The sequence below is a fragment of the Suricata suricatta genome, chromosome 14 (assembly GCF_006229205.1).
Source record: "Suricata suricatta isolate VVHF042 chromosome 14, meerkat_22Aug2017_6uvM2_HiC, whole genome shotgun sequence".
Classification (NCBI taxonomy): domain Eukaryota; kingdom Metazoa; phylum Chordata; class Mammalia; order Carnivora; family Herpestidae; genus Suricata; species Suricata suricatta.
In genome coordinates, this window is record NC_043713.1 from 64,521,536 (window position 1) to 64,548,281 (window position 26,746).

Consider the following 26,746-nt stretch of genomic DNA (forward strand, 5'->3'; position numbering starts at 1 on the left):
CCTATTCCTGCCTTAGAGGTAATTGGGTGGGTAGGCACTCTTTGCGGAGGACCTACTTTGTGCCTGGCTGCATCACCTACTTGTTTTGCAGATGTTGTCTTACAACTGTTAAGCTGGTGCCCAGGTTGTGGACGAGGACACTGGAGTCTGAGAAGTCAAAGAGCTGGCTTGGGCTCACATCGCAAGCGGAGGGGCCGCCATGATTTCCAGGCTGGCCCCTCCCCCCACACTCCCCATGAGCAAACTCTGCTTTCGTGTCCAACATACCCCTTCTTCCCCCTTTTTCTTATCACAGCCCTGTCCTCCCCCAAGTAACTGGCCTGTCACTCTGGTGAATGTGCATCTGTGTCACTGTGACCAGGGGCCAATGCCTGAGCCGTGTGTGCATTTAGACTGGAGTTGTCTGACGAACACTCACGCTAAAGAACCACAACAGAAGACATCTCATTAATTATCTTGCTTAGCAGCAAGCCGCTGTCTGCAAATGCTTGGCACAGTTCTTTAAAAGCTGTGTGTGCCAACATGAGAGAGAGAACCGCTGGTAAGTCAGGAGACAAGGTTCTGTCCTGGCTACACCGCTAAATAGATTTAGACCCAGTCTTCTGCCCTTCCTGGGCCTCTGCTTGCCCATCAAAATCATCATCATCATCATCATCATCATCTTCACCATCACCACCACCATCAATATTCACCTTCTATTTTAAGATAGGAGGTACTTTGAGACACCTGGATGGCTCAGTCTGTTGAGCATCTGACTCTTGATTTTGGCTCAGATCATGATCTCATAAGTTTGTGGGTTCGAGCCCCACATCATCGGGCTCTGCACTGACAGGGGGAGCTTGCTTGGGATTCTCTCTCTCTCTCTCTCTCTCTGTCTTTCTCTCTTTCTGTCTTTCTCTCTCTCTCAAAATAAATAAATAAACCTAAATAAAAGACAGAGGTACAGTAAAAAAAAAATGGGCCAAAATGGAATTTGCAGTACACCCTTTCTTCATAGGCTAAAAGGGTCAGTGGGTTTCAAAGTCCCTCTTAAGTAGAAGCCCACCTTTTTTTTTTCACCAACACAAACTCCTGTAGAAGATTCTAGCTTAGGATGGAGTGCAGAAAGAAAGGAAGGTTTGGGATCAAGCTCCCCTACTTGGCCTCTCACCCCTATGAGGTCTCCAGGAACACAAACGCTCTGTGCTGTACAACTCCAGTGTCTACAAGGACCAATAATCCATCGCTTCTAAAGAGTCGGCCTGGTGGTGATTTCTACCCATCTGGCTCAGTGAGTCTCAGGTCGAACAAAATACCTGCTTCTGCCTGAAAGCCTTTGTGCTCCCTCTACTCCCAAGCTGCAGACCACCTCAGAATGAGGCTTTTACGTGCCGTCTGCAATTTCTCAGATCGTAAGGTGTGATGAGGCTTCCAGCAGCCCTTCTCCACCCAGCCTTTTTATGGAAGACATACTCTGTTTTGTCGAGAGCTTCCAAAATGACAGGTAGCATGGGGTCCAGCCTGGACATCACGCTTGGCCTAGATGGTAATTCATCAGGATGTCGGCAGGCAGAATGGCTGGCAGGCCTTGACTTTAACCTCAGAAGTTCTGTGAAAATTCAGTGACATGAGTTCACAGGCAAAAGCAACCAGTGCACAGATTAAAATTTCTATAAAAACATAGGATTATTTTCCATAGGCATCCATACCTGTATCTTTTTATTTCTCATGGCTGGTTCTTTTCCAAAGTCATAGGATTAGAAGGCACGAATAATAGTCACTGATAATCTTAGGCTCTTACGAGATTGTTTCTTAAAGATTCTTTACCATTTTCTTTTTCCCTGCGTGGTGATAAAGGGTATAACAGTCATTGATAGAGCAATGATGGGTCGTGCCTGCTGCCTGCTGATTTCTCATAGAGAATATTGACTTGGAAAACGCAGTTCTTTCTGTCAAGGCTGAAACCGGCACTGAGATTAGCTATTGTCATAGTCAGCATCTCGCCCCAAACAAGGAGATTTAATAAAGGGACTGTTTACAAAGATATGGTCTCAGTGTAGGGACCCACCAGGAATGGTACAGCCTACAGGGGCTAATAATGCCTGGAAGCAGGTAGAGAGGGCTTCCTGGAGGGGGCAGCTCTGGCTTTTGGTTGAGGGCTGGAACCAACACAGGGAGATAGGCAGTAGGAAGAATTTTTTTTTCATTTTTTAAGTTTACTTTTTATTTATTTTGAGAGAGATACAGAGAGCAAGTTGGGGAGGGGCACAGAAAGAAAGAGACAGAATCCCAAGCAGGCTGCATGCTGTCTGTGCAGAGTCGAATGCAGGTCTCAAACTCACAAATCACAAGATCATGACCTGAGCTGAAATCAAGAGTCAAACGCTCAACCCACCGAGCCACCCAGGTGCCCCACACAAAGAATTCTAAGACAACAGACACTCCAGCCTCCCTCTCTTCCTTACTCCCCTCTAGCTACCATCTGAGTTCCCTACCGGCTACACTCAAGGGGAGGCTACAAGGCAGGGAGCCCAGGGACACAGTCCACGTAGATCAGCCTCCTGGGCACATCACAAGGGGTACAGCGTGAAGTGGATGGGAAGGGACAAAGAGAAGACATCTGACACAAGTAGACATCTGCAAGTGAATGCCTCTTTAGTCTGGGGTCGGGGAAGAGCCCTTTCAGAAGGGGACAAATTCAAACACTGAGTTCATCCCCGGGGCTCATACTCATGGAATCAGCAAGGGTGACTAGTGATCACAAATTAAGCCCAGCATGTGCTTTAATGAGTCCTATTGTCCTATAAAGGCTTTCCTGGGCTGCGGCCAATGAAGGATTGTTGTTCAGCTAGATGAGGTATGTGGGGGCGCAGGCCTGGCCGCCCAGCAGAGAGAGAGCTGGTCCCCTGCAGATCTCAAGGCAAGTTACCTTAGGATGATGTTAGGCTTCCCGGGCACCCTCAAGGACCTGTGGGTACAGCCTCTTTTAATCCAGAGTCATGGAACCCTGGGGCGGGAAATGGGCTTGAAATACAGCCCCCCCCAACAGCATGCCCCAGACTTCACCCCTGCTGCAGCCAGTGTTTCCCCACCCCTCCTGCCAATGACCATGAGAAAACCTGTTTCCTGTGTTACTAAGTCTCTCTATTTCTAAGAGCAGTGCCACACCCTTTATAACTCTACGGCTTGGGCCACGGATGGTCAGGTTTGGGCTTTTTTCTTTCAGTCAACATATCGGAAGATTCAGCCCTGTTTGCTCAAACCCATCGGCCTCTGAGGGGTCTTGCCTGCCACTTCCTTCGCTTCTTTGGCTGGCTGGAACCAGTGTCCTTAGCCTGGGGTCTGTAAACCAGGAGGTCAAGGGCCAGGGCGGCCTCGTGTGAGGTCTAGAGGATACCGTGAACTCTCAGGTGTTGCGCTACAAGTTGAGTCCGCGTCAGTGCATTTGGAGAAGCAGATGTTCTATGTTTTTCACTCACAACGAAGCCGAGGACTCTCGTTTTCAGAACAAGGGCATTCTTTCCATTGTATACCACCCCCAGACATCTAAGCTGGACAAGGTCTCAGCCCGCTGGTCCAGACTCCTCATCTCACGGACAGGGAGGCTGAGATCCCAAGTAGGGAAAGGAGCAGACCCAGGCCACCCAGCGAGGCCCCTAGGATTTGGTTGCCTGTTCTCTCAGTGTCTTATTCTTTCCACAGCCCTAGCCCGGCAGACGCCTGGAAAGACTCATAGCAGCCACAGGGTCAGAGTCCGATCTACACACATTGACCACTTCAGTTTACGTGGTGTTTTTTTTTAAGTTTATTTATTTCATTTTTGAGAGAGAGAGAATGTGTGTGCATGAGCAGGGGAGGGGCAGAGAGAGAGGGAAACAGAGAATCCTTAGCAGGTTCTGCCCTGTTCATGCATTCAGACACTCAACCCACTGAGCCACTAAGGCACTCCCCACAAAGTGTTGTGGGTTTTTTTAAAAGTATTTTCAAGTAGTTTGTTCAAAAGCCACATCAAGAGGCACCTGGGTGGCTCTGTTGGTTAAGTGTCCGGCTCTGGGTTTCAGCTCAGGGCATGACTTCTCAATTTGTGAATTCGAGCCCTGAGTCAGGTTCTGCACTGTCAGTGCAAAGCCTGCTTAGGATCCTCTCTCCCTCTCTCTCCAAATAAATCAATAAGCATTTAAAGAAAAGCTGCATCAAAACTTTGTGTATAGATCCTCAAAAAGATTCAGAGTCACCCAGCAAAGACAGTTTTGTTCTACTGCAGGGCTTTTTCTTGATTGGTGCCATAACAACTTAACACAAGTTTAGTGGTTTAAACCAAACAGATCTTATTATCTTATAGTTCGGTTGACCAGAAGCCAAACAATGATTGGGCAGCTGGGGTGGCTCAGTCGGTTGAGCATCCACTTCGACTCAGGTCATGATCTCAGGGTTTGTGGGTTTGAGCCCCTCATCAGGCTGTCAGCACTGATCCTGCTTTGTATCCTCTGCCTCCCTTTCTCCGCCCCTCCCCTGCTTGTGCTCTCTCTCGCGTGCGCTCTCTCTCTCTCTCAAAAATAAATAACATTTTTAAAAAGCCCAACAAAGATCTCCCTGGCCTAATCAAGATATCAGAGGGGCTGTGTTCCTTCTGGAAACTCTAGGGGAAAATGCATTTTCTTACCTTTCCCGGTGGTAGAAGATACCAACACACCTTGTGACACTTACACTCCCGGGGCCAGCTGGCCATTCTTCCACAGCCATGTCACCCCTTGACCGTATCCGGGAAAGTTCTCTGCTTTGAAGGATGTGAGTGCATAGGTTGGGCCCACCCAGACCACCCAGGATAACCTCCCCATGTCAGGGCCCACATCTGCAGAGTTTCTTTTACCGTGTCAAGAAACGCGGCTCCAGGTTCTTGGGATTAAGGATCAGGACATGGACATCCTGGGGTCGTTGTTCTTCTCTCCCACAGTCATTCACAAAAGTTGCTTTTGTTATAGTGGAGAGGTCACAGCAAACTTTTCTTTAAAAGACTAGACAGCGGAGCGCCTGGGGGCTCAGTCGGTTAAGTGTCCGACTTCGGCTGAGGTCATGATCTCACCCTTTGTGAGTTCAAGCCTCACTGAACTCGCAGGCTGACAGCTCAGAGCCTGGAGCTGCTTCAGATTCTGTGTCTCCCTCTCTTGCTGCCCCTCCCCCACTTGCACTTTGTCTTTCTCTTTCAAAAAGAAATAAAAATTTTAAAAAATAATAAAAAATAAAAGGCTAGCTAGTAAATGTTAGTCTGTGGGGGCCACATGGCCTTTCTTGCAACTACTCTGCTAGGAGCAGAGCTACTCCGCTGTAGCAAAAGTAGTGATGTGCAAAATGGTAATGGGTTAGTGTGGCTGTGTTTTAATAAAACTTTATAAAAAGCATTTGTAGGTTGGATTTAACCCATGGCTTAAGCTCATTGGATTCACAAAGCATTGTCTGAAAGAACTTCTGGTCTGGCCTGAGCCCTGGGGCTGAAGGGATGAATAAAAAGCCCCTCATGTCCTTGGGTCATGAGGGGCTCTTTGCAGCCTGGTGGGGACAGATAAGTATGGATAGGAGCCCCAAGATGGACAGATCCTTGAAGGAAGGGTCCAAGGAGCCACAAGTACCTCCCTTGGACAAGCAACCAGGTTTTCTAAGGAAGGAACTCTCCAGATTCCATGCAAAGAACAAAGAGGGAGGCCCTAGCTTGTGAAGCCAGGATTCAAATGAGGTCATAGGTGTCTGAAGGTGTGGCTTGGATGGCTACCCTCCCTGCCCACCACCCTCCCCCCGCCTCCACTGGGCAACTGCATTCTGGTTAAGAGGTGAGGTTAATAGCTCCTCCAGACCTGGGATTCAAAGCATGTGACCTTAAACAAGGGTCTCGTTCTCCTCATTCACTAAATGGAGATAGGTGGGATGGTTAGAGGAGATCACATGTAGAGATATTTGTTGAATGAAGGGATGGGTACTTCCTAAAGAATAGCTACCGCTGTAATTGGTCTCGGAGTTTCCCAGAATGCCCTGGAAAGCTGGCCACCTGCCCTCTTGTCTGACTCACAAGGAACATAAAGCAAATGCTTGGCTTGTTGACAATAATGACGCTGTTAATAATAGTGGTACTGGTTGTACTAAAACAAGAGCAGTGATAATGGTTGTTGCCTTTTAATCAACACTATTTATTTGTCAGGAACCACACCAAAATGTTTATAAGGGTTATCTCACTTAGTCCGCTCCACAGCTCCACCCCATTTTACACATTTTACATCATCACATTTTACAAAGGAGCACAGGGGGGTCAGAAAAGGCAAAGGGCTTGCCTGAGATCACACAGGGGGAAAGGTTGGAAGTTGGTCTAACATCCAAGACCATGTTCTTCCTGGAAGTACAAGGATGACGGACTCTTTTCTGTGTCTCTTTCTAGTGTCCAGACAGCAGTGGACGGCACCAGCAGTGGCCGAAAAGAGATGTAAGTTAACCCTGAATAGAACTGAACAGTTGACATTGAAACCAAGGACAAAGACAAGGGCTCTTGGCTCTCTGTTTCCAGTATGCAGAGGGCACATGCACACCCGCTTGGAGAATTACTATCAATGCCATGATAGCTCTGAATCCATGGTCATAACATATAGCACTGGGGACATATTACTGAACTGCACAACTTCTTCTAGACAGAGAAGCCCATGACTCATCATACCACTGTCTCTGTCAAATACTTTCAATGGCTTCCTATTGCCTCAGAATAGACTTTTAAGACTGACATTCGAGCCCCACACATACCTGACCCTTACTTGGCTCTCTACCTGGGACTCCTATATTGCATATCATCCATGCCTTGCCCTTTTCCAACCTCCATATCTATGTGTATTCTGTTCCCTCCAGCTCAAATTCCTTTCTCCAGGCCCTGCATGGCCAACCCCCAACCTTCAGACAAGTCATTGCTCAATTATCACTGCTTGATGCCTTCCCTTATGCCTCTAAGAAGCTAATCAAGGCTCTTTCCTAATTCTCCTACTTTCTGTCCCTCTCTATGGCATTAATAATTTTCTCCTTTATTTTGTGGTTATTTCTATAGATATCTACTCTGGTAGGTGGAGTCTTGAGGACAAGTTAAGTGTTGGGTTCATGTTTATAGGTCCTTCCCATGGGGCCTGGCATAGAGTATGCTATAAACAAACAAATGAATTTATAGACAGATACAAATATAGGCATATGTAGATACAGATAACAAAATAGATGTATAGTTATAAATATTGATAGATATAGTTGAGTGAGTATATCAACTAAACAAACCAAAATAATCATTGAGTACCCACATCAGTGATGGGCCCCCATAGCCTCACCCTGTGCTGCTTTCAGAATTAGGGGACATAAAGCAAAGGCTCTGTCTACAAAGACATTCTGGTTAAGGCAGGCAAGAAGTTAAGACCTTCACGCTTGACGTATTCCATGGACTTATCATTTGGTATAAAATTCAATGCCAAATTGTACTCTAACATCAGATTTGCCTCAATATCTATATTAGAGTGTTTAGCTCCCTAAGGAAGAGCAGCAGTTAGTAGCATGGGCATTGGAATCAGAAAAAAACAGGGTTTGTTTTCCAACTTTATCACTTACTAGGTGGATGACCTCAGCAAGACCCAAGTGGGCCTCTCCAAATCCCATTTACTCTCATCTATAAAATGGGGACAACACAGGCTCTCATCTCTCAGGGATGGTGTTGTGGGCACTGATTGACATTATGCATGTACAGCATTTAGCACATGCTTGGCTTATTCTTGAGGGTTAGTATCTAGTTATTGCCTTTACTGTGTTTGTCATTGTGATGACAGCATCCTATCTTCTGGTTCTAGAGATAACATCTCCATCCTCAGCTCCCAGCCAGAAGGCAGTCTGCAGTCCTGGCTGAGTTGTACTCTGTCCCTGGCCACAGATACCATGAGGACCCCGTCTCGACAGTCGGTCATCAGTAGCCACACCCTCAGCCCCAGGTAAGAGTATCTCCCTGCTGCCTCTGGATGTCCAACAACTTGAAAAATCTCGTCCTTCAAAGGTTGTTGTTCATTCTTCCACTTTCTCCAGCCTAGGCATGGTCTTGGCCAGTTTGAGTTATGACCCTGCCACTTCTTAGCTGAATGACTGTAGGCAGTTTGATTACCTTCTCTGAGTCTTCACGTCCTCATCTGCGCAACAGGAAATATAATTGCATTTACTGCTCCAAACAGTTAAATGATGAGGATCTAATGCAGCCCTTCCTAAAGCATGGTTTTCAAGATGATTTTTTAAAAAGCATGTGGGGAACATTTTTTAAATAACTGTGGATTTATTATAGTTTCCTTCTATCTAAAGCAAGCTCTACTTGTTTTCCATTTATGGATGGTTCTGGATTTAAATTTTTCTTTTGTAAACATATTCACATAAGTGTTTCCATATTTGAGTTTGTTGTTCTTCTTGTTAATGGTGAATCAGTATCATTGACAGTAAGGCTGGATAATTTCTCCCTCAGAGATTTTACCTTTGTTCTGAATGTCAAGGTTTTATGTTTTCCCCACCACAGAGGGTGATGGATTCAGTTGCAGCCTGAGATGAAACACTCACAGATCTGTAGGGCTGCCAACAATAGGTTCCTTCAACTAACGGGCCTCGGGATGCACCTTAGTTTAGGGCTTAGATCCATCATTGCCCTTGTTTTTCAGCCTCGTTTCTCTCAGCTCATTTGGTTTTCCTTTTCAAGGGCGGCCCTCTTGTAATTAGGAGCTAATGGCCATAAATCAGAAATTATGGATTAAACAGATGTGTAATTAAGATGAAATGCATGCTGCTTGTGTGATAACAGAAGACCCAATGTGATAAGATAGAAAGAAAAGTCAGAGACTCAAGGAACCAATGCAGACAATCCCTTCCTGACTTGAAATGTGTTTGCGCTCAAGGAGGGGGCTGTCTCTACAAAAAGAAGGGGGCGGAAGTTCACGCTAACCTTTCAGGCATATTCAGCAAATGGCAAATGTCTGACACATGCCTGCAGATAATCTTAGGCTGAAAAACTTGACATCAAAAATATCAAAGAGAGGTTCCAAGAGTGGGGATGCATCAGGGAAGTTGATTAAAGCAAGATGATCTGATTACTGCTCTTAATTAAAAGCAAAGGCCTGTATGCAGAAAGAGCTACCTCCTCTGTGAACCCCAAAGGATGAAGACCTTTTCTCTCCTGATAAGTAAACACCTCATTTTTCCGCATCAGCCAGTGCGTCAGGCAGCAAAGCAGAACTGGAGACAGCCATAGCAGCATGTAAATGCCCATTAACATAATACCAAGTGTTGTAATTACACTCATATGGGCATACCACGTTTTGTTGTGTTCCCTCTACCGCTGTCAGGAATGGTTTTACTTACAAACGGGGGGTCTGTCAAGCAAGTCTATAGGTGCCGTTTCTCCAATTGCATTTGCTCTGTCTCTCTGTGTCACGTTTTGGTAATTCTTGCGACCTTTCAAACTTTCCCCTAATTACTTCATTTGTTATGGCGATCTGTGATCCACAGTCTCTGATATTACTGATGTCGTTATCCTGGGGTGCTCGGAACACGACCATATAAGATGGTGAACCCAATCAGTAAGTGTTGTGTGTGTGCCTCTACTGACCCGCCATTCCCCAACCCCCCTCCCTGTCCTCGGGCCTCCCTGTTTCCTGCAACACAACAATATTAAGGCCAATGAATTATGAGGCCAATGAATAACCCTACGGTGGCCTCCAAGTGTGCACGTGAAAGGAAAAATCACACGTGTCCCCCTTTAAATCAAAAGCTAGAAATGATTCATCTTGACAAGGAAGACACTGCAAAAGCTCAGAGAGGCCGAAAGCTGAGCCTCTTGTGCTAAACTCTTAGCCAACCAATGGACACAAAATTCTAGAAGGAAATGACAAATGCTACTCCAGTGAATGCATGAACAATAAGGAAAGAAACAGCCTTGCTGCTGATATGGAGAAGGTTTCAGCGGTCAGGCTGAAGCTCAACCCTGGCACAACACTTCCTTAAGCCAAAGCCTGATCCAGAGCTGGGCCTGAACTCTCCTCCATTCTGTGAAGACTGAGAGAGGTGCAGAAGCTGCAGGAGCAATGTGTGAAGCTAGCTGAGGTTGGCTCATGAGGTTTAAGGAAAGAAGTGTCTCTGTACTGCAAAAGTGCTGGGTGTGAAGCAGCAGGCGCTCGTGTAGAAGCTGAAGCAAGTTATCCAGAGATCTAGCTCAGATCATTCGTGAAGGTGAAGGTGGCTGCACCAAAGAGCAGATGTCCGGTGCGGACAGAAGTGCCCACAGTCGGAGGATGTTCATAGCTGGAGAGGAGAAGTCAATGCCTGACCTCAAAGCTCCAAGGGAGAGGCTGACCCACCCACTTGTTAGGGGCTAGTACAGCTGGTGTCTTTGAGTGGAGGCCAGGTCTCATTTATCAGTCTGAGAACCCGAAGGCCCATAAGCATTATGCTAAATCTACCCTGCCTGTGCTCTGTAAATGGAACAACAGAGCCCGGAGGACAGCACATCTGCTTACAACATGGTTTCCTGAATATCTCAAGCCAGCTGTTGAGACCTACTGCTCAGAACTAGAAGATTCCTGGGGTGCCTGGGTGGCTCAGTCGGTTAAGCATCCGACTTCAGCTCAGGTCATGATCTCATGGTTCCTGAGTTTGAGCCCTATGTCAGACTCTGTGCTGGAGCCTGAGCCTGCTTCAGATTCTGTATCTCCCTCTCTCTCTGTCCCTCCGCTGCTCACTCTTTGTCTCTCTCTCTCTCAAAAAGAACATTTAGAAAAATAAAATTTAAAACATAATTAAAAAAAGAACTAGAAGATTCCTTGCCAAATATTCCTGCTCATTGGTAGCACACTGGGCCGCCCGGGAGTTCTGACAGCATGGAGAGGTACGGCGGGATTAATGTTGTTTTCAGGCTGCTAACACAGCATCCATTCTGCAGCCCGTGGCCCAAGGAGAAATTTCAACTTTCATGTCTTATTATTGGGGAAATATATCGGAAAGTGTAGAGAGGTCCCATAGACAGGAAGTCCTCTGATGGATCTGGGCAAACTGGAAACCTTCTGGAAAGCATTCACCATTCTAAAGAACGTTAAGAACATTCTTGATTCACAGGAGAGGTCAAGATAGTGGCATTGACAGGAGTGCTGAAGACATGGATTCTGTCCCCTCAAGGAGGACATTGAGGGTTCAAGACTCGAGTGGGGGCAGCAGCTGTGGATGGGATGGAGATGGCAGGTGAGCGGGGGTTGGAAGGGGGCCTGAAGATGGGGTTGAATTGCTAGAAACTCGTGGTCAACGTGAACAGAGGAGGAGCTGCTTCTCATGGATGAGCAGAGAGCGGCTTCTGGAGAAGGAAGCTGCTCCTGGTGAGGATGCTGTGAAGACTGTTGATGTGACAAGAAAGCATTGAGAATGTTCTATACACATAATTGAGAAAACAGTGGTGGAGTTTGAAAGGACAGTCTCTGATTTCGAAAGAGTTTCTACTGTGGGTAAAATGCTATCAAACACCATCGCCTGCTACAGAGAAATCATTTGCAAAAGAGAGTCCACTGATGTGGCACACGATGTGTGGCCTTGTTTTAAGAAACTGCCACAGCCACCCCAGCCTTCAGCCACCCCCACCCTGATTAGCCAGCAGCCGTCTCCATTGAGGCCGGATCCTCCACCAATAAAAAAGATGATGACTTGCCGAAAGCTCAGATGACGGTTCACATTTTTAGCAATAAAGGTTTAATTAAGGTATGTACTTAATCATGCCTTCTTAATGTTTGTTTATTTTTGAGAGAGAGAGAGACAGAGTGCGAGTGGGGGAGGGGCAGAGAAAGAGGGAGACACAGAATAGGAAGACAGGCTCCAGGCTTCAAGCTGTCAGCACAGAGCCCAACGTGGGGCTCAGACTTGCAGACTGCGACATCATGACCTGAGCCGAAGTCAGAAGCCTAACTGACTAAACCACCCAGGGGGCCCTTAAATGATGCTTTTTAAAGACATAATGCTGTTGCGCATTTAACAGACTACCGTGTATTAGTAGTGCACACCTAACTTTAATGTGCACTGGGAAGCAATAATCAATCTTTATTGAGATACTCACTTTATTGCGAGAGTGTGGAACAGAACCCGAAATATCCCGAGGCATGTCTGCAGTCGGGTGTGTGACAAGGACCCTTAGCCCTTTGGTTACATCCTACGTGGTTGAACACCCATTGGAATGGAGGTGGGAGGCTACAGTGGCTTTGGTCCCTGAATGGAAGTGACAGCATGTGGATTCCATCCCTTTATTTGCTCCTTTGCAGCAGCGAGATCTGGGGCAAGATCTTTCAACTTCTCCATCCGTGTTTCTTTGTGGATAAATCTAGGTTGTTGTCAGGTTAATAAGATGATGCACACATTTGTCTTCATTCGGAGCCTGGCGCCTAGAGAGAGCTCAAGAAAATTAGCTTTATTCGTGTCGGTGTCTGTTCAATGCCCAGAGGAAGCCCAGGAGGCAGACATTACCCCGATGTTACAGAGGTCCAGAGAGAGGAGACAACGGATTCAGGCACAGATGCTCTGACCCCGCTCCTACAGCTGTGCCTCAGGCAGCTCTCGCCAGGGCCAACCCCCCTTCTCTTCTCCGCTCCCCTTCCGAGTCCTCAGGCTTGTGCCAGGACAGCTCAGAGCAGGGGTGCCTGCTCCGGGGACAGTTGAAGGACAGGAGGCAAGGAAGGGACCATAAACTTCTTGTCTATTTTCTTTACATCTGTATCCCTGGGGCTGGCACCCACTTGGTGCTTAATGAATATTTGTCGAGTGAATAACTGACCACAACATCAAGGCGGGAACAGAAATATTAACCATACTTGGTCACAGCTCAGCACTGACTGAGAGTCACAGAGGGCCGGTAATTGATCAGTGTCCCATATCAAGTAAGTGCAAGAGCCGGTATTCGAACCCAGGTTTGAATCCCTCCAAAGCCTGCATTTGCCATGGCTCTCTGACATTTATCCAAGGTGGGTGGGTGCAGATTATGCACCTGCAGTATTTCCTGGCAAACCACTGTTCTTAATATTAAAACTGCACCAGGATTATTATTCGACATTCCGCAGTCATTCAAAAGATACCTACTGAGTGCCAGATCCCATGGCATCAATCCCTGAAAAAAGTTGAGCACTGTCCTTAGAATATGTTTACAATTTAAAGATGTAAGAACTTCTGAGTTGGAAGGAACCTATAGGATTATCTGATCTGATTTGTTCATTATGCAGATGGGCAACGTGGAGGTCTGGGGAAGGAAATATCTTACCCAAATGTATAATAAAGTCCTGGCTTGGAGCTCAAGTGCCTTACAGCAATTTTTAATTGCACAAGTAATCTATAAATACTTCCCCCTTCAAGAACTTAAAATGTAACAGAGAAAGCGAAAATCCTCTTAGCCACGGCGACCCCCATCTCAGCTCCCTTCCCAAAGGTGTCCGCCATCGTCAATTCAGTGTGCACCCTTCCATATCTTTCTCTGTAGACTTTTAAACATAGATGTGCCAGTAACAAATATAAGGCATATTCGTGGGCTTTTAAAAGACATAGGGGCACTTCGGTGGCTCAGTCGGTTGAGCGTCCAACTTCAGCTCAGATCATGATCTCGTGGTTCAGGGGTTCGGGCCCCACGTCAGGCTCTGTGCTACCAGCTTGCTGAGAGCCTGGAGAGTGCATTGGCTTCTGTGTCTCCTCTCTCTGCCCCTTCCCTGTTGGTGCTCTGTCTCTATCTGTCAATAATAAATAAACGTAAAAAAATTTTTAAATAAAAAAATAAAAGACATAAATCATATTATGCTTTATTATGTATGTCATGCTATACATAAATTCTCAGAATGGGCTTCTCTCCTTCAACATCCCTCAACAGTATATTTTGGCGATTATTCCTTATCAGTTTGCCTAGGTCTCTTATCATTCTCGTAAAGATCTGCAAGAGATCGGCAAGGTAAACCATGGCTTCTTTAATTAAAGTCTTTTTGTTTCGTTTTTAGCTATTTTCAAGGTATTTGCTCTGAGCTTGTAAGCACATTTGGGGTGCCTGGGTGGCTTGGTCAGTGAGGCATCTTGACACCTGCTCATGTCGTGATCTTGCAGTTGTGAGATGGAGCCCCGCAAAGGGCTCGTGCACTGAGTGTGGAAGCTGCTTAGAATTCTCTCTCTCCCTGTCTCTCGGCCCCTCCCCTGCTCATGCATGCACTCTCTCTCTCTCTCTCTCTCAAAATAAATAAAAATTTAAATTTTTTAAAAATTAAAAACACACATAATCTTATCCATATGGGCAGATGATTCTCTGGGTCCAAGGACATTTGCGTTTTAGACTTGACTAGGTACTACCACCAGATCTGGGTGCCAGCTCGTGTCAGGGTCCTTTCTGCCGGAAGGCCCTATGGGAGTCAAGCCTGAGACGCCTGTGTCCCCAGCCCCACGTTACCTGGCACGTCATAGGGCTCAATAAATGAGTCTCTTGGACGTTTCGAATGTGACTGAGAAAGAAGGTCACTTTAAAAACAGAGGAGAGAGAGAAAGCAGTCTTCCGCCAGAAAAATAAAAGCATTCCCTGCATTATTTATAAAGGACGTCAGCCCAAGAGAAATACACCTAGAGCCTTATGATTTACAGGCCAGGAACCGCACAGCTGCCGCTGATAAATGCAAGAGCTCCTGGAGATGGAGACACTAAATTACCTTCGTGGCCCCCAGAGGGCAAGTTTATGGGTTCAGCCGTGGCAGTAACGCTCGGCTCAGGAATCTCTCTTAACACCTGGCTGCAGGTGGTGCCAGGGCCATCCAGGGATGGTCCCCTTGGCTCCTGTCACGTGCGGGGCCTCTCTGGCCACAGTCCAGCAGGGAAGAGCATTCAATCAGGGGACCTCTCCCCACTTCCCTCTTGTCTTCACGGCACATCAGGCTTTCCGAGGAGAGTCCCCGCTTTACCTCTCCAAGCCCACAGACCCCCAGCCCTGGTCTCTCACACTGTCCTGCAGGCTCCCTGCACCGACAGGCATTGACTGACCCGGTGGAGTAGACTGCTGAGGTCTTGTCAGAGGTCAGTCACCTCTGTCATCTTACTGCACGGTTATTTCAGACCATCCTCACTCGACCTTCTGCCCCTGTCCCTCACTCTAAGGAGACACGCCCACAACTCTTGGTTCATTCTAAGAAAAGACAACTAAGGGCCTCCATTCCCATGGTGTCTATAAGTTCATCTCTACCCACCCTCCATCTTCCCTCTGATCTCAGAAGACAAGATCTGGGCTGTCAGCATCCATTCTGCACTCCACGCACCCCTGTCTGCCATAGCTCCCTGCCCCGCTTAGTGTCCCCTCCCTCTCCTGTCCCCTCAAGGCCCCATTCCTGTTGTCCTTCTTCTCAAGTTAGAAACATCTTGCAGCCTCCCCATCCTAAAGGTATGCTTCCCAGTCACCTGCTGCCCCACTGAGGTCTTCCTTTTTCTCTTATTTTGAGCCAGGCTTCTTCAGAGTCTGGGTCCACATGCACCATCTGCACCCACATTTGTGTCTCGTTCCCTACAACCCAGGACCTGGCGCCCACCACTCCCTGAAACCTGCCTCAGCTTGCAAGCAGATTCCCAAGGGACAAATCGGGGGACGTTTTCCAGTCTTGATCTTTTTTTCTGGACTTATCCCTGGTGTTGGCAACTGCCAAACACTTCTCTGTTTGCTTTGCCTCTTAGACATTTCTGCTTCTTGGAGCTCCTCAAACCCCTGGTCTTTTCCTTCCCACCCCCAACCCCCAAATGTGGGGGAAGGTGGTTCACAGGGTGCTGCCTTCACCTGGCTGTGTTGCTTTCTACCTGATCCCAGATGCTCCTCCTTTGAGTTTTCACTCCCCCACTGTAAGTGGAAAAACCCCAAATCTAGATCTCCAACTCTTCCGTTCTCCTGGGTTTTAAATGCGGACATCGTCTCTCACTGTCTACACTGAGAAGATCACCAACCACATGGCTCCCATATGTCTTAACTCAGCATATCTAGGAGAAAACTCCTGCCTTCCCGCCCTCTCTGTGTTAACAGTGTCATTTGGGGGTTCCCTCATTCATAAAGCTACCCAAGCTGGGACCTCAGCCTCTCATCCCTTCTCTTTCATCCTCATAGTCAACATATCCCCAAACCTTGTTTATTCTGCCCCATCTCAACATTCATGCCTCTCTCTGCTTCTATTCATCCTCACCACCAACACCTATAAGTCAGGCTACTGTCATTTCTGGCCTAGATGCTGACAAGAACTTCCAGTACCATCCTACCTTGATCCCCCCTCTACAATTCAGCCAGTATGATGCCTTTAAAATGAAAGTCTAGTTTCAGTGGCTTCCCATCTCTTACTGCAAGAGTCAGTAAACTCCTGCCAAATCTGGCCCCTGACCTGATTTTGTAAATAAAGTTTTATTGGAACACAGCCTTTCTCACGTTTTTGCTTTTGATTTGATAGATTGCTTACGACTATTTTTGCACCATGATGGCAGAACTGAGTAGTTGTAATGGAGATCAGATGGCCTTTAAGCTAAAAATAATAGCCATCAGCCCTTAACACAAAAACTTTGGTGATCTCTGCCCTCCAGGATAGAACAGGATGGAATTCAGACACCTCAGCAGGCTTACAGTGCCCTCCATGATCAGCTTTTGCCTACCTTTCTGGTCTCACTACCCTCCATGTCTTCTTCCTATTTTGTGCCCCATATGGATTATCGCTGTCCCTAATGCACTAAGTTCTTACCTCCTCTTTGACCTTTTGTCCATGATATTCCCTCTCCCATAGCGCTTATCATATTACATTGAGCTTATCTGTTTGGGTGTCTTTCTCCCTCAGGGGGCTGTGAGCCTTTTAAGGAAACAAACCTCATCTTTTTCTTCTTGTACCTCAGCACCTACCATAGTGCCTGACACATAGTAGATACTCAGTAAATATTCATGGAACAAATGAATGACAGTGGATAGACATTAGATGGCCCCTCGTGAGAGTGATTTGAAGGGTGATGCTGGTTCAACACCAAGGGTGGATTTTCCAGACTGATGGACTATAGAGGGGAATACTCAAGGTCTGGGCCTCACTCAGCTACCCCAGAGTGCAGACCGAGGGCAGAGGCGAGTGATGGGCACTGTGTTAAACCAGATCTGGCAAAGGGCTTGCAGACACGCTTCAAAGGAGGTAAGGAGGAGACATCAGACCTTGCAGTGGGATAGATCTGGTTTCTAATCCAAACTTATTAACCACTTGACCATGAGCTTGTTATAGTGTGTGAGTCACAGCCCCTCCTCCATGATTCTATCCCCTTTGCAGGATCAGAGAATTAACAGCTAACAGCTTATAGCATGGTTGGTGGAAGCCTCAAAACTATGGTGTTTAAGAGACAAGAGTTGTTCTCTTCCACCCTCCTTCCTTGCTCCCTGGCCAGGATGGGTGGTGCCGCTGTGGGAGGCAGAGATGCTGACAGGCAAGACTAGAGAAACCTATAACCAGGTTATAATAATCTCACATGCCAGACATCGTGGATGTGGGCCAGACTTGCAGCAGAAAGCCATGAGCACAATGGAGAATCCCTTGCCAATGAAAGTGAAATTTTAGTGAATGGTTTTAAATAGGTTGAACTTAATATGTTTGAGGACATTCAGTTGGAATTGTCCAGAGGTTTTGAACTCTAGTCTGGATTCATAGAGATTCCAGAATTTCTCTGCATAATGTAATGGTTAGGATTTGGAGGGGGGTGGTAATAGATGACATAAAACCCAACTTAAACTGGCTTATACAAAATGAAAAATAGTATTCTCATACAGCTTGGAAACCAAAGGTAGATCTAGCTTCAAGCATTCCTGGATCCAGGGATTCGAAAATGATCATGGGGATTTGATCCCTCAGCAGCCTCTCTGCTCCACTCTTCTCTACATCGGCTTTTTTCTGAATTAGCAAGATGGCGGCCAAGATCTTCAAGCGCATGCCTGCACCACTCCGAGTCCAAAAGAGAGCTTCTCTCTTCTAAACAATCCACAAAAATCCAGAGCTTAGCTTTCATTGGCCCAAAGGGAATCACATGTCTGTTCCAAACCACTCAGAATGGATAAGGGGAATGAAGGGGCCTTTTACCTTAGGCTCAAGTTGGCATTCTCACCTGGCTCTGGGAGATGGGGTTATTCCCACCCAAACCACAGGAACACTGAGGGAGGACGAGTTTCCCCAAAGGACAATGGAGTGCCTTACATGAAGCAGAAGAATACTAGTGGACAGATAAACTTAAAACAAATAGGCACAGCAAATGTTCTCCACCAAGGGGAAGGTTGAATTATGGGAATGGACAAAATTATGCAGACAGAGTTAGGGGACAGGGGTTGGAGAAGGGACAGGAGAGGAGAGTGAGAACAGAGAAAACATATTCATGTGCTTAAAGTCCCCATTTGGTAGCCTTGGGAAATCCAAATAAAATTGTGTGTACCCTGGTCAGAGACTTTCTCTATCCCTAAATTTCAATGACCAATCTATCACCACATAATTAGTGACGCTGTGATTTGAATTTATTACCAAACATGGCTCTCCACTGTTGCTATTGGACTTGTACCATATTGCAATGTGAGCGTGGAGATTATTGTATAAATTATTCTCACTCACATAATCATCGTGATTTTAATTACTGTGTAATCTTCGCTAATTACTGTTGTATGTATCATTTGCTTTGGTGCCGATTTAACACAACCGCTGTTCGTTTGGCTAAACGATGGCATGACAACGTTTCCTTTTTCTGGGGAAAATTTGCTTTCTGTAAACATTTGCAGCCCTATACTCGCGGCTTGCAGCTCTTAGTTTAAAAAAGAACAAGATTGAGACACCAACTTCCTTTCTCCCCGTTTATTTCTTCTGTGGGATGAGGCTGGCTTGAATTAGTAAAAAGGTCTAAATTACAGGGTATTGTTTTTAAAATAAAGTCCTATGCCTTTCAGGGAAGTGCAATCACTCTACTACAAAAAGGAAGACTTGGATGGGTCACATGAGGCCTGCTTAAATGATTAGATAAGATTCGGTTGTAATTAGTTCATTAATTATGTAAATGTGAATGGATGGTACTTAGCGTTAAAAACAGCTTGTTCTCAAAGTCGGTTGAGCATCCACCACGAATCTGATTTCAATAGTACATTTATTTACTGGTCTCTGCATTCTCAGAACCAGAGCTCAGGATCATTTTAATCCATCCTGATTATACTTGATGAACAGGCCTCTCATGAATATGGTTTTATGTCTTCCGGGGACAAAAGGGTTCTATTCTGTTTTAGCAATATTTACCAGTATTAAGAAGATTGGCGGAAACTGGAAGCATGTAAGTGCAAACACATTTACCATGGACCCAAGGACTGAGCAAATAGAACCGGAAGTCCAGCTCTACCCAGGAATCTTTCTTGGACCCAACAGGGTTCTTGGACAGGTTTCTTTGAGAATAGGGGCTATTTTCTATCTAAAACTCCAGGTCTCAAAGGGTGGACTTGTGGACCTTTTGGGAATTTTGAGGCTCATCTCATTTAGCTGCAAGGTTGTGTAAAAACCACTTGGATTCATTGCTGATGGTTCAGAACATTCTTTTGGAATCTGGGGTTCTCCCATTGAGCTCTATGTCTGGGATGTAGGTTATTGAAATACACATCCAGGAAAGTGCATCTTTAAGAAAGTTTCCAAAATCCGTCCTCCCTGTGTCATGACTACCCAGATCAAAACCAGATCATCACAGGTGCCCCTGCAATCTTCTTGTGTCTGTTCAAGTCATGAGCTCCTCCTTCCTTAAGGGTAACTACCATCCTGACTTCTAACACTTTATATTAGATAGGTGGAAGCATCCAGTAGTAAGTAGTAAGCATCCAGTAGTAAGTACTCCTTGGCTTCCAGTAGTAAGTACTCCTTGGCTTCTGGCTTCCTTCTTTTAATATTATGATTTTGAGCTTCATTCGTACTGTTGTACATAACATGTTGTTCTGTTTTCTTTGCCCTATAGTCCAGAACTGCCGTTCTCAACTGGGGGCAATGTTGCATCCCCCTCCCCACCAGGAGGTAGTTGATCATGTCTGGAGACATTTTTTGTTGTCACAACAGAGAGAGGTGCTGCTGTAAAACCCCAGGATGCCTCTGAACATCCTATGATGCACAGGGCTGACCAGGAAGAAATGTCAATTATGCCACCACAGAGAAACTCTAGTCTATAATATTCCATTGTAGAAATACAGAATAATGATTTATTCATTCTGTTAATAGGCATTTAGATTGTTTCTCATTTAGCTCTAATCTGAAGACTACTGCCATGAACAATCTTGTATACATCTTTTGTTGCATGGATTCAGATTTCTGTTGGGTGTGTACCCAGGAATAGAATTGCTGAGCCACACGTGTATTTTCAACTTCAGTAAATATTGTCAAGACAGTTGTAACAACTTACATTTCCACCAGCAGGAAATGGGACCTCCATTTACTCTGCGTTTTTGCTAACACTTGGTTTTGTCATTTTTTTCTAACGTTAGCTATCCTGGTGGATATGGGTAGGTAGGGTTACCTTTTTGGCTTTAACTTGCACATTCCTGGTAAATAAAGCTTTTCATGTGCCTAGCTGTTCGTTGGGATATCCCCCTTGGTGAAATGTCCAATGAAGTCTTTTTCCCATTATAGTTTTTCTTTTGGGTTGTCTCTCTATTGATGTGTGGGAGTCCTTACTATATCCTACATGTAAGTCCTTTTCTGAGCATATAGATCCACTCCACTTGGTACGATGCCTTTTTCATTCTCTTGTGGTTTATTTTGACAAACAGAAGTTCTTCATTTCAATATAACTGAATTCAGAATATTTTTCCTTTACAGTTGGTGCTTTTTATATCCCATCGAGGAGTTATTTGGCTATTCTCAATTTATGAAAATATCCCTCTGTGTTTTCTTATAAATGCTCTATTAATATAACATTTATATCTAGATATGCAATTCATCAGGAATTGATATTAATGTGGTGAGGTAGGGGTTAAGATTCATTGCCATATGAATATACAATGATTCTTGTGTATTTGTTTTAAAAGAAATCATATTCTTCTCATTTTGAAACTGTGTCATCTTCTATTAAATCAAATGATTTTATATATATTCTAGACCCCATTCTGTTCCATGGTTTTACTTGTCTCTCTTTGAGCTGATTTAACATTGCCTTAATTAATGTAGCTTTGTATATATGTCTTAATATCTGAATGTGTGTTTCTTAGATTAGTTCTTCTTCCTCAAGATAGCAAACGACTCTAGGGGGAAAGTGCCACAGGGCTGGGCTCACTTCAACATTCTTCCGTCTTTCCAGAACTTAATCCGTGAAGTCTTGGTGGTTTCTGTGCTCTCCAATGCCTGTAAATTTAAACTTAGCTTTTCTAGTTTTTCTAAGTGCAGCTTTTCCCTAATATAAGCTCCTCTATCATCTCTGGAAATTGAATGCTGAGTTAGACTTCTCTCTCCCTTTGCTCCGTAAACATTTCTTCTTTAGTTTCCATGCCTAAGACGATGTGAAGATTCGCTCGTATTTGCTTCCAGTCTTAACGTGGTGAATCTACTTCGCTTTTTAGACTTTAAGATTCTGTACTGCACGGGATCATGGATTCAGCAGAGGGTGTATTACTGGATGGATGTAAGGAGGGCTGGAGGGATGGATGGTTGGGTAATTTACACTCACTTAAAACTGTTTGTTCATGAGGAACTGGGTGCTTTTATGAATATGTCTAAGATTTTTTTTTTATGGCTATTGCCTTTGCACCATGTTCTGCTGCAGCAATGTCTATGAAAAGTGAAGGAATGCCTTGAAAATGTATTCAAATGTGTTGGTCCCAAGTTGAATCTACAGTCCAGTTAGAGATTTTAATGCCTTTACATTTCCAGTTCATCCTTTCAAAACATTGTAGAAATTGTATTGGAAGATCAAGATGTATATATAGACCCTGGTGCTTTCACTGTCTTGTCAGAGTAGGAGCTGAGGTGCTCTCTTCCCTTCTGTGTTTTTCCAGGTACAGAATGAGGTGTTCAAGCCCTTTCTTTTCTGATAGCCGGGAAGTTGATGAAACTCTGTAGCAATAAAACCAGGCTTTTGGCTTGGGATAGACTTGGAGCATTCACCCCAGTGAATGTACTGAATGTTGGCTTTGAATCTATTGCCTTTCAGCTCAGAGACATGGGATTGGCTGGTTGAAAAGTAGGGCTGATGGGGTCTGAACTGATCAGCCAGAGGAGCCCTTTTTTTCATTCTATCTACATTTCCATGTTCCCCTCCTCCCCTCGGCTCCTCCATTTCTTCATTCTTTCCATTCCATGAACCTCCCTTGAGATACTCAAAATACCTGGGATTCATAGAAGAAAATATGATCTAGTTCATAGCAATCTTGTTGGGAGTTATAAATAAGTCAACAAGCTATTGCAGTACACAGTGATGGGGTGGGGGTCACACAGGGGCTGTGGGGACCACAGGAGAGACATGTCTTCTAGCCTGGGAGATGGGTGAAGGCTTTCTGGAGGAAGCTAAAGTTGGGCTGAACATTGAAAGATGAATAAAAATGTTTGCTTTTTTTTTTTTTTTTGGTAATATAGAGCAATGGTTCTTCCAAATCACTTTCTTTTTTCTTCTTATATTTTTCTACTCCTGAAGTATGGCACCATCCACTCTATTATTAGCCTTAATTTGACAATGACCGTTTGTATATCAACTTCATTTATGCCTTTACTTCCTTTGCTACTTCTGTCTGTATCTAAACACATTTTTTAATGCCAAACAATGTGCAAGTAAGTTGAAAACATCACGATGGTTCTCCTTAAAATAGTTTCCCATCTTCCTTCTCAGAAGAAGGACATTCCCCAACTATTACAGCATTCTTGCACCTAGGAAAACTAACAAACCCATGAGGTCATCCAAGATCCCAACATCCATGTTACCCTCAAGATTCTAAAATTGTCTGTATCCCTGTATCCTATTAAGGATATTCATTGTATTTGGTCACTTTGTTTCTTTAATATCTCTCTTTATTTTTCAAAATTGTTTAATACATATTCATTTTTGAGAGACAGAAAGAGAGCATGACTGGGGGAGAGAGAGAGAGAGAGAGAGAGAGAGAGAGAGAATCTGAAGTAGGGTCCAGGCTCTGAGCTGTCAGCACAGAGCCTGACATAAGGCTCTACCTCACGAACTGTGAGATCATGACCTGAGCTGAAGTTGGACGCTCAACCAACTGAGCCTCCCAGGCACCCCTAATCTTTCTCTTTAAAACAAAAAATTAGTAGAGTTTATTTGAGGGGAAGTTTTGGAAAGATTACAGAAAAATTAAGCTGAATGTACAGAGCGTACCCATCTATCTCCTCTCTCCCCACACAGTTTCCCCTCTTATTCACATCTTGGTTTAGCCTTTATCTCCTTTGAAACTAGAACAGTCCCCTCACTACTCCCTCACTGCACTGAAATTTTTTTTTGTACAGAGTTCCAGGGGGTGATTCTGATGGGCAGCTCTCTTCAAAAACTGTTCATCGTTGTACCTAGTACCTAGTACCCAGTAGAACATATGGGTGAGACCAAGGCAAAGCTTGCAGATGCCCAGAAGGTATGCAGACAGGTGTCTGCTGAGGGTGGGTCACTGGATTGGTCTTGTCAAAGCAACAAGGACTCATCGCCCACTTAAGATCAGAGGGAACAGCAAGGAAGCCTGGAGAGTTATCTTGGCTCCTAGTATCCATCATATGATAAGAAATATAGGATCTTTACAGAGTCTTTTATCTGACTTGAGTCTTTGTACCATCAGGCCAGGAGGACCCAAGCTCATTGCAGCTGAACACACCTCTTTGGTGTCCTCCATGGTTTCCTCCTTGCAGCTGGATGGCCTTTCTGAGCTTTGGTTTCCTTGCCTTGAGATTTAGATGATGAGCCCTCCCTTGTCAAGGGTTTTACAGATTGAATAAGCTCACAAGTGGCAGTGGGGGTGGGGGGACGGGCCTCGCCTCTTGCTGCATGGTGTGTCTTTCTTGACATCACTCCCAAACCCTACCCCACTTCCAAAACTCACTCAACCCCACCAATGTCCTCCAGAAAGTCTGTGCACCTCTTTCGTTTGCCAACCTGCACTTAGGCCAAGGTTCAACTTACTTGGAGCTTTTGGCCCTGCTGGCCCTTCTTCATGGGTTAATCTAGTCCCCACTCCTGCATGTGCTCACCAGGAGGGAAGACAGCATGTCCTCAGTTGCCATGAGCTCAGCCTAGCATTGCATACAGTCAGATGGAGAGCAGAGCCCATGACTTCCTCAGCAAGCCCATGTGCCTCTCGGAGCCTCAGTTTCCTGTCTGTAAAATGGGACAAGAAAGGAGAGCAGAGCACTTAGGATGCATGGACTCCAGAGTTGGCTTGATTCCATGTTCTTCCATTTATTATATGACAAATTATTTATCCTTCGGAGCCTCATTTGTGACACAAGAAGATGACAACAGTGGATTATAATAGAGGGCCATCGTGAAGACAAAATCAAGTAACACCTATGAAGCCTAAAAAGCACAAGACACAGCAGCCATTTTTATGCAGAATTCAGTGGCACACAAGAGGGGCTTAATAAATGTCCCTATCACACCACGCACAGTTGTGGGCACCGTGTCAGCTTTTATTACAGATTATCCGTTGTTGTGTTGGACGCAGTCACAAACCCTTTGGGTCATCTTATAAAGACATTTGGTTTCCCATCCCAAGCCTCACCAGCATTAGAACATCTATACATTTTTAATTTCCTCTTTAATTTCAGGGTGCGGATGAAGAATGGGGGTGACAGCATATCTTGGGGGATGATTCATGGTGTCATTAAGTCTGCATCTAGTTTCCTGTGGCTCCAGCTGGCCCCAGCTCTGCCCAGACTCAGACCCTGGAATTATTTTCGCTGTGTGATTATGTCTGATGCCAGTGAGTCCCATGTCTCTCCTTGTCTCTCCTTGACTCACTGTTTTGGTTCATTTTGTGCCAGTGGATTTCAAAAACCATATACATGTAGCTATGGGTTCCCCTGGCTGAGATTACCACTCAGCTTCTGCCTGGAGGGCATGTGATGCTGTGAAAGGAAGAGTGGTGAGGTTCAGATCTGGCCACCTGAGGTTCCCAATTAGGCCCAGCCACTTAGCAGTGTGACCTTGAGTGACTGGCTTCTCACCTGTGAGACTTAGGTTCCTCGTCTGCAAGATGGTGCAATCATTCTGAGCCTGATGAGATCATTCAAATGCATTCAAATGGTGTGCCTATACATGTGTGATTTTTTATTCTTCTCCGGACATTTCATGAAGCATCTACTCGTGTGGTAAAACAGTGGAGCCACGTTCACGGACAGCCTGGCAGGGGAAGAGGTGTGGCTCATGCTGGAGACACGTGTCTCAGCAGCTGGCTCATAATGTGAGCCACTTCAATACCCTTGTCCTTTGCTTGCACTCAGAGCAGAATCACATAGAGGAGCAACTGCTGCTTCTTGAACTTCTGCCCTCAGCCTTGGCCCTTCTCTTGTTCCTATGGAAAGGGCCACTAAAGGAAAATGAACAAGCATTAAGATTTTTTTAATTTTTTAAAATTTTTATTTATTTTTGACAGAGAGAGAGTGCAAACAGGGGAGGGGCACAGATAGAGGGAGACACAGAATCTGAAGCAGGTACCAGGCTCTTAGCTGTCAGCACAGAGCCCAATGTGGGGCTCAAACTCGTGAACCATGAGATCATGACCAGAGCCGAAGTCATACACTGAACCGACTGAGCCACCCAGGCACCCAAGATTTTTAAACACACATTTACTAGTAGCAACAGCTTGAAATGAATAAGTAATACATGCACATTGAAGGGCACTGCCCTTTGCCTTGCATGGAGTGCTGGGGGCAGGTGGAGGTGGCCCCCGGTGACCCTCTGGGAACTGACTATACCTATTGCCTATGTTGTCTCTAATTCCACACAGATCCCTGTGAGTTGAGCAATCTCTGGCTCTACAAGAAACATGGCTGGGGTGGAAGAGAGCCAGGATTTGAACCTGGACATGTCTGTCTGCCTCTGAAGCCCATTTTCTTGGCCTTGGAGGTCAGAAAGTAGAAATTCCAGTACTTCTGGGTCTTCTGTATTTCGTAGCCTGTTCTCCCTGATAGACCTTCATGAGGTGAGGCCGCCAGGACTTAGAGCATTTTCACATATATTTTCTTCTTCATCGGTTCACTCAATAAACATTGACTGGGCCCCTACTACCTGTCAGGCACTAAAGCCTCACACCTTCATCAGCACACACTTGTTAAGTACCTCCTAGGTGCCAGGGCACTGACACTGCATTCATTCATTCAGCACATGTTTGCGGAGCGGCTGTTAGGTGCTAGGATACTGTTCTTGGCTACACTGGAGGGTAGCTCTCATCTCCGCAATGTTTCGAAGTTGACCTGGTTCCCCCCACTTCACCGCTGGGGACACTGAGGCCAAGTTAGACAACGGCCCCTAGGCCATGTGGCTGGGGAGTGGCAGAAGCAGAGCAAGCTGCCAGGGACAAACGTTACCTGGGCACAATGACATAGGAAACACCATTCATTCTGAACATTGCAGGGCTCAGAGGCTTACAGAGGACGGTGCTGCTGGCTGTGGGTCAGCTGTCCTGGGATGGGGACCCCACTTTTGTCACTTGTGACGGCCGCCCCACCTTGCCAAGCTTGGAGGTCACGATTCCTATGTCCAGTGTTTCTGTGAA

General features: G+C 45.5%; 1 protein-coding gene across 1 annotated transcript in view; it reads left to right on the forward strand.

The window, feature by feature from the left end:
• MYO18B (myosin XVIIIB) overlaps window positions 1–26,746 on the forward strand; it is a 258,552-nt gene that overhangs the window by 223,567 nt on the left and 8,239 nt on the right. Inside the window, exons 41-42 of the mRNA XM_029922290.1 lie at window positions 6,404–6,448; window positions 7,833–7,970. Coding sequence (XP_029778150.1) covers window positions 6,404–6,448; window positions 7,833–7,970 — 183 coding nt within the window. The remainder of the gene's footprint in view (window positions 1–6,403; window positions 6,449–7,832; window positions 7,971–26,746) is intronic.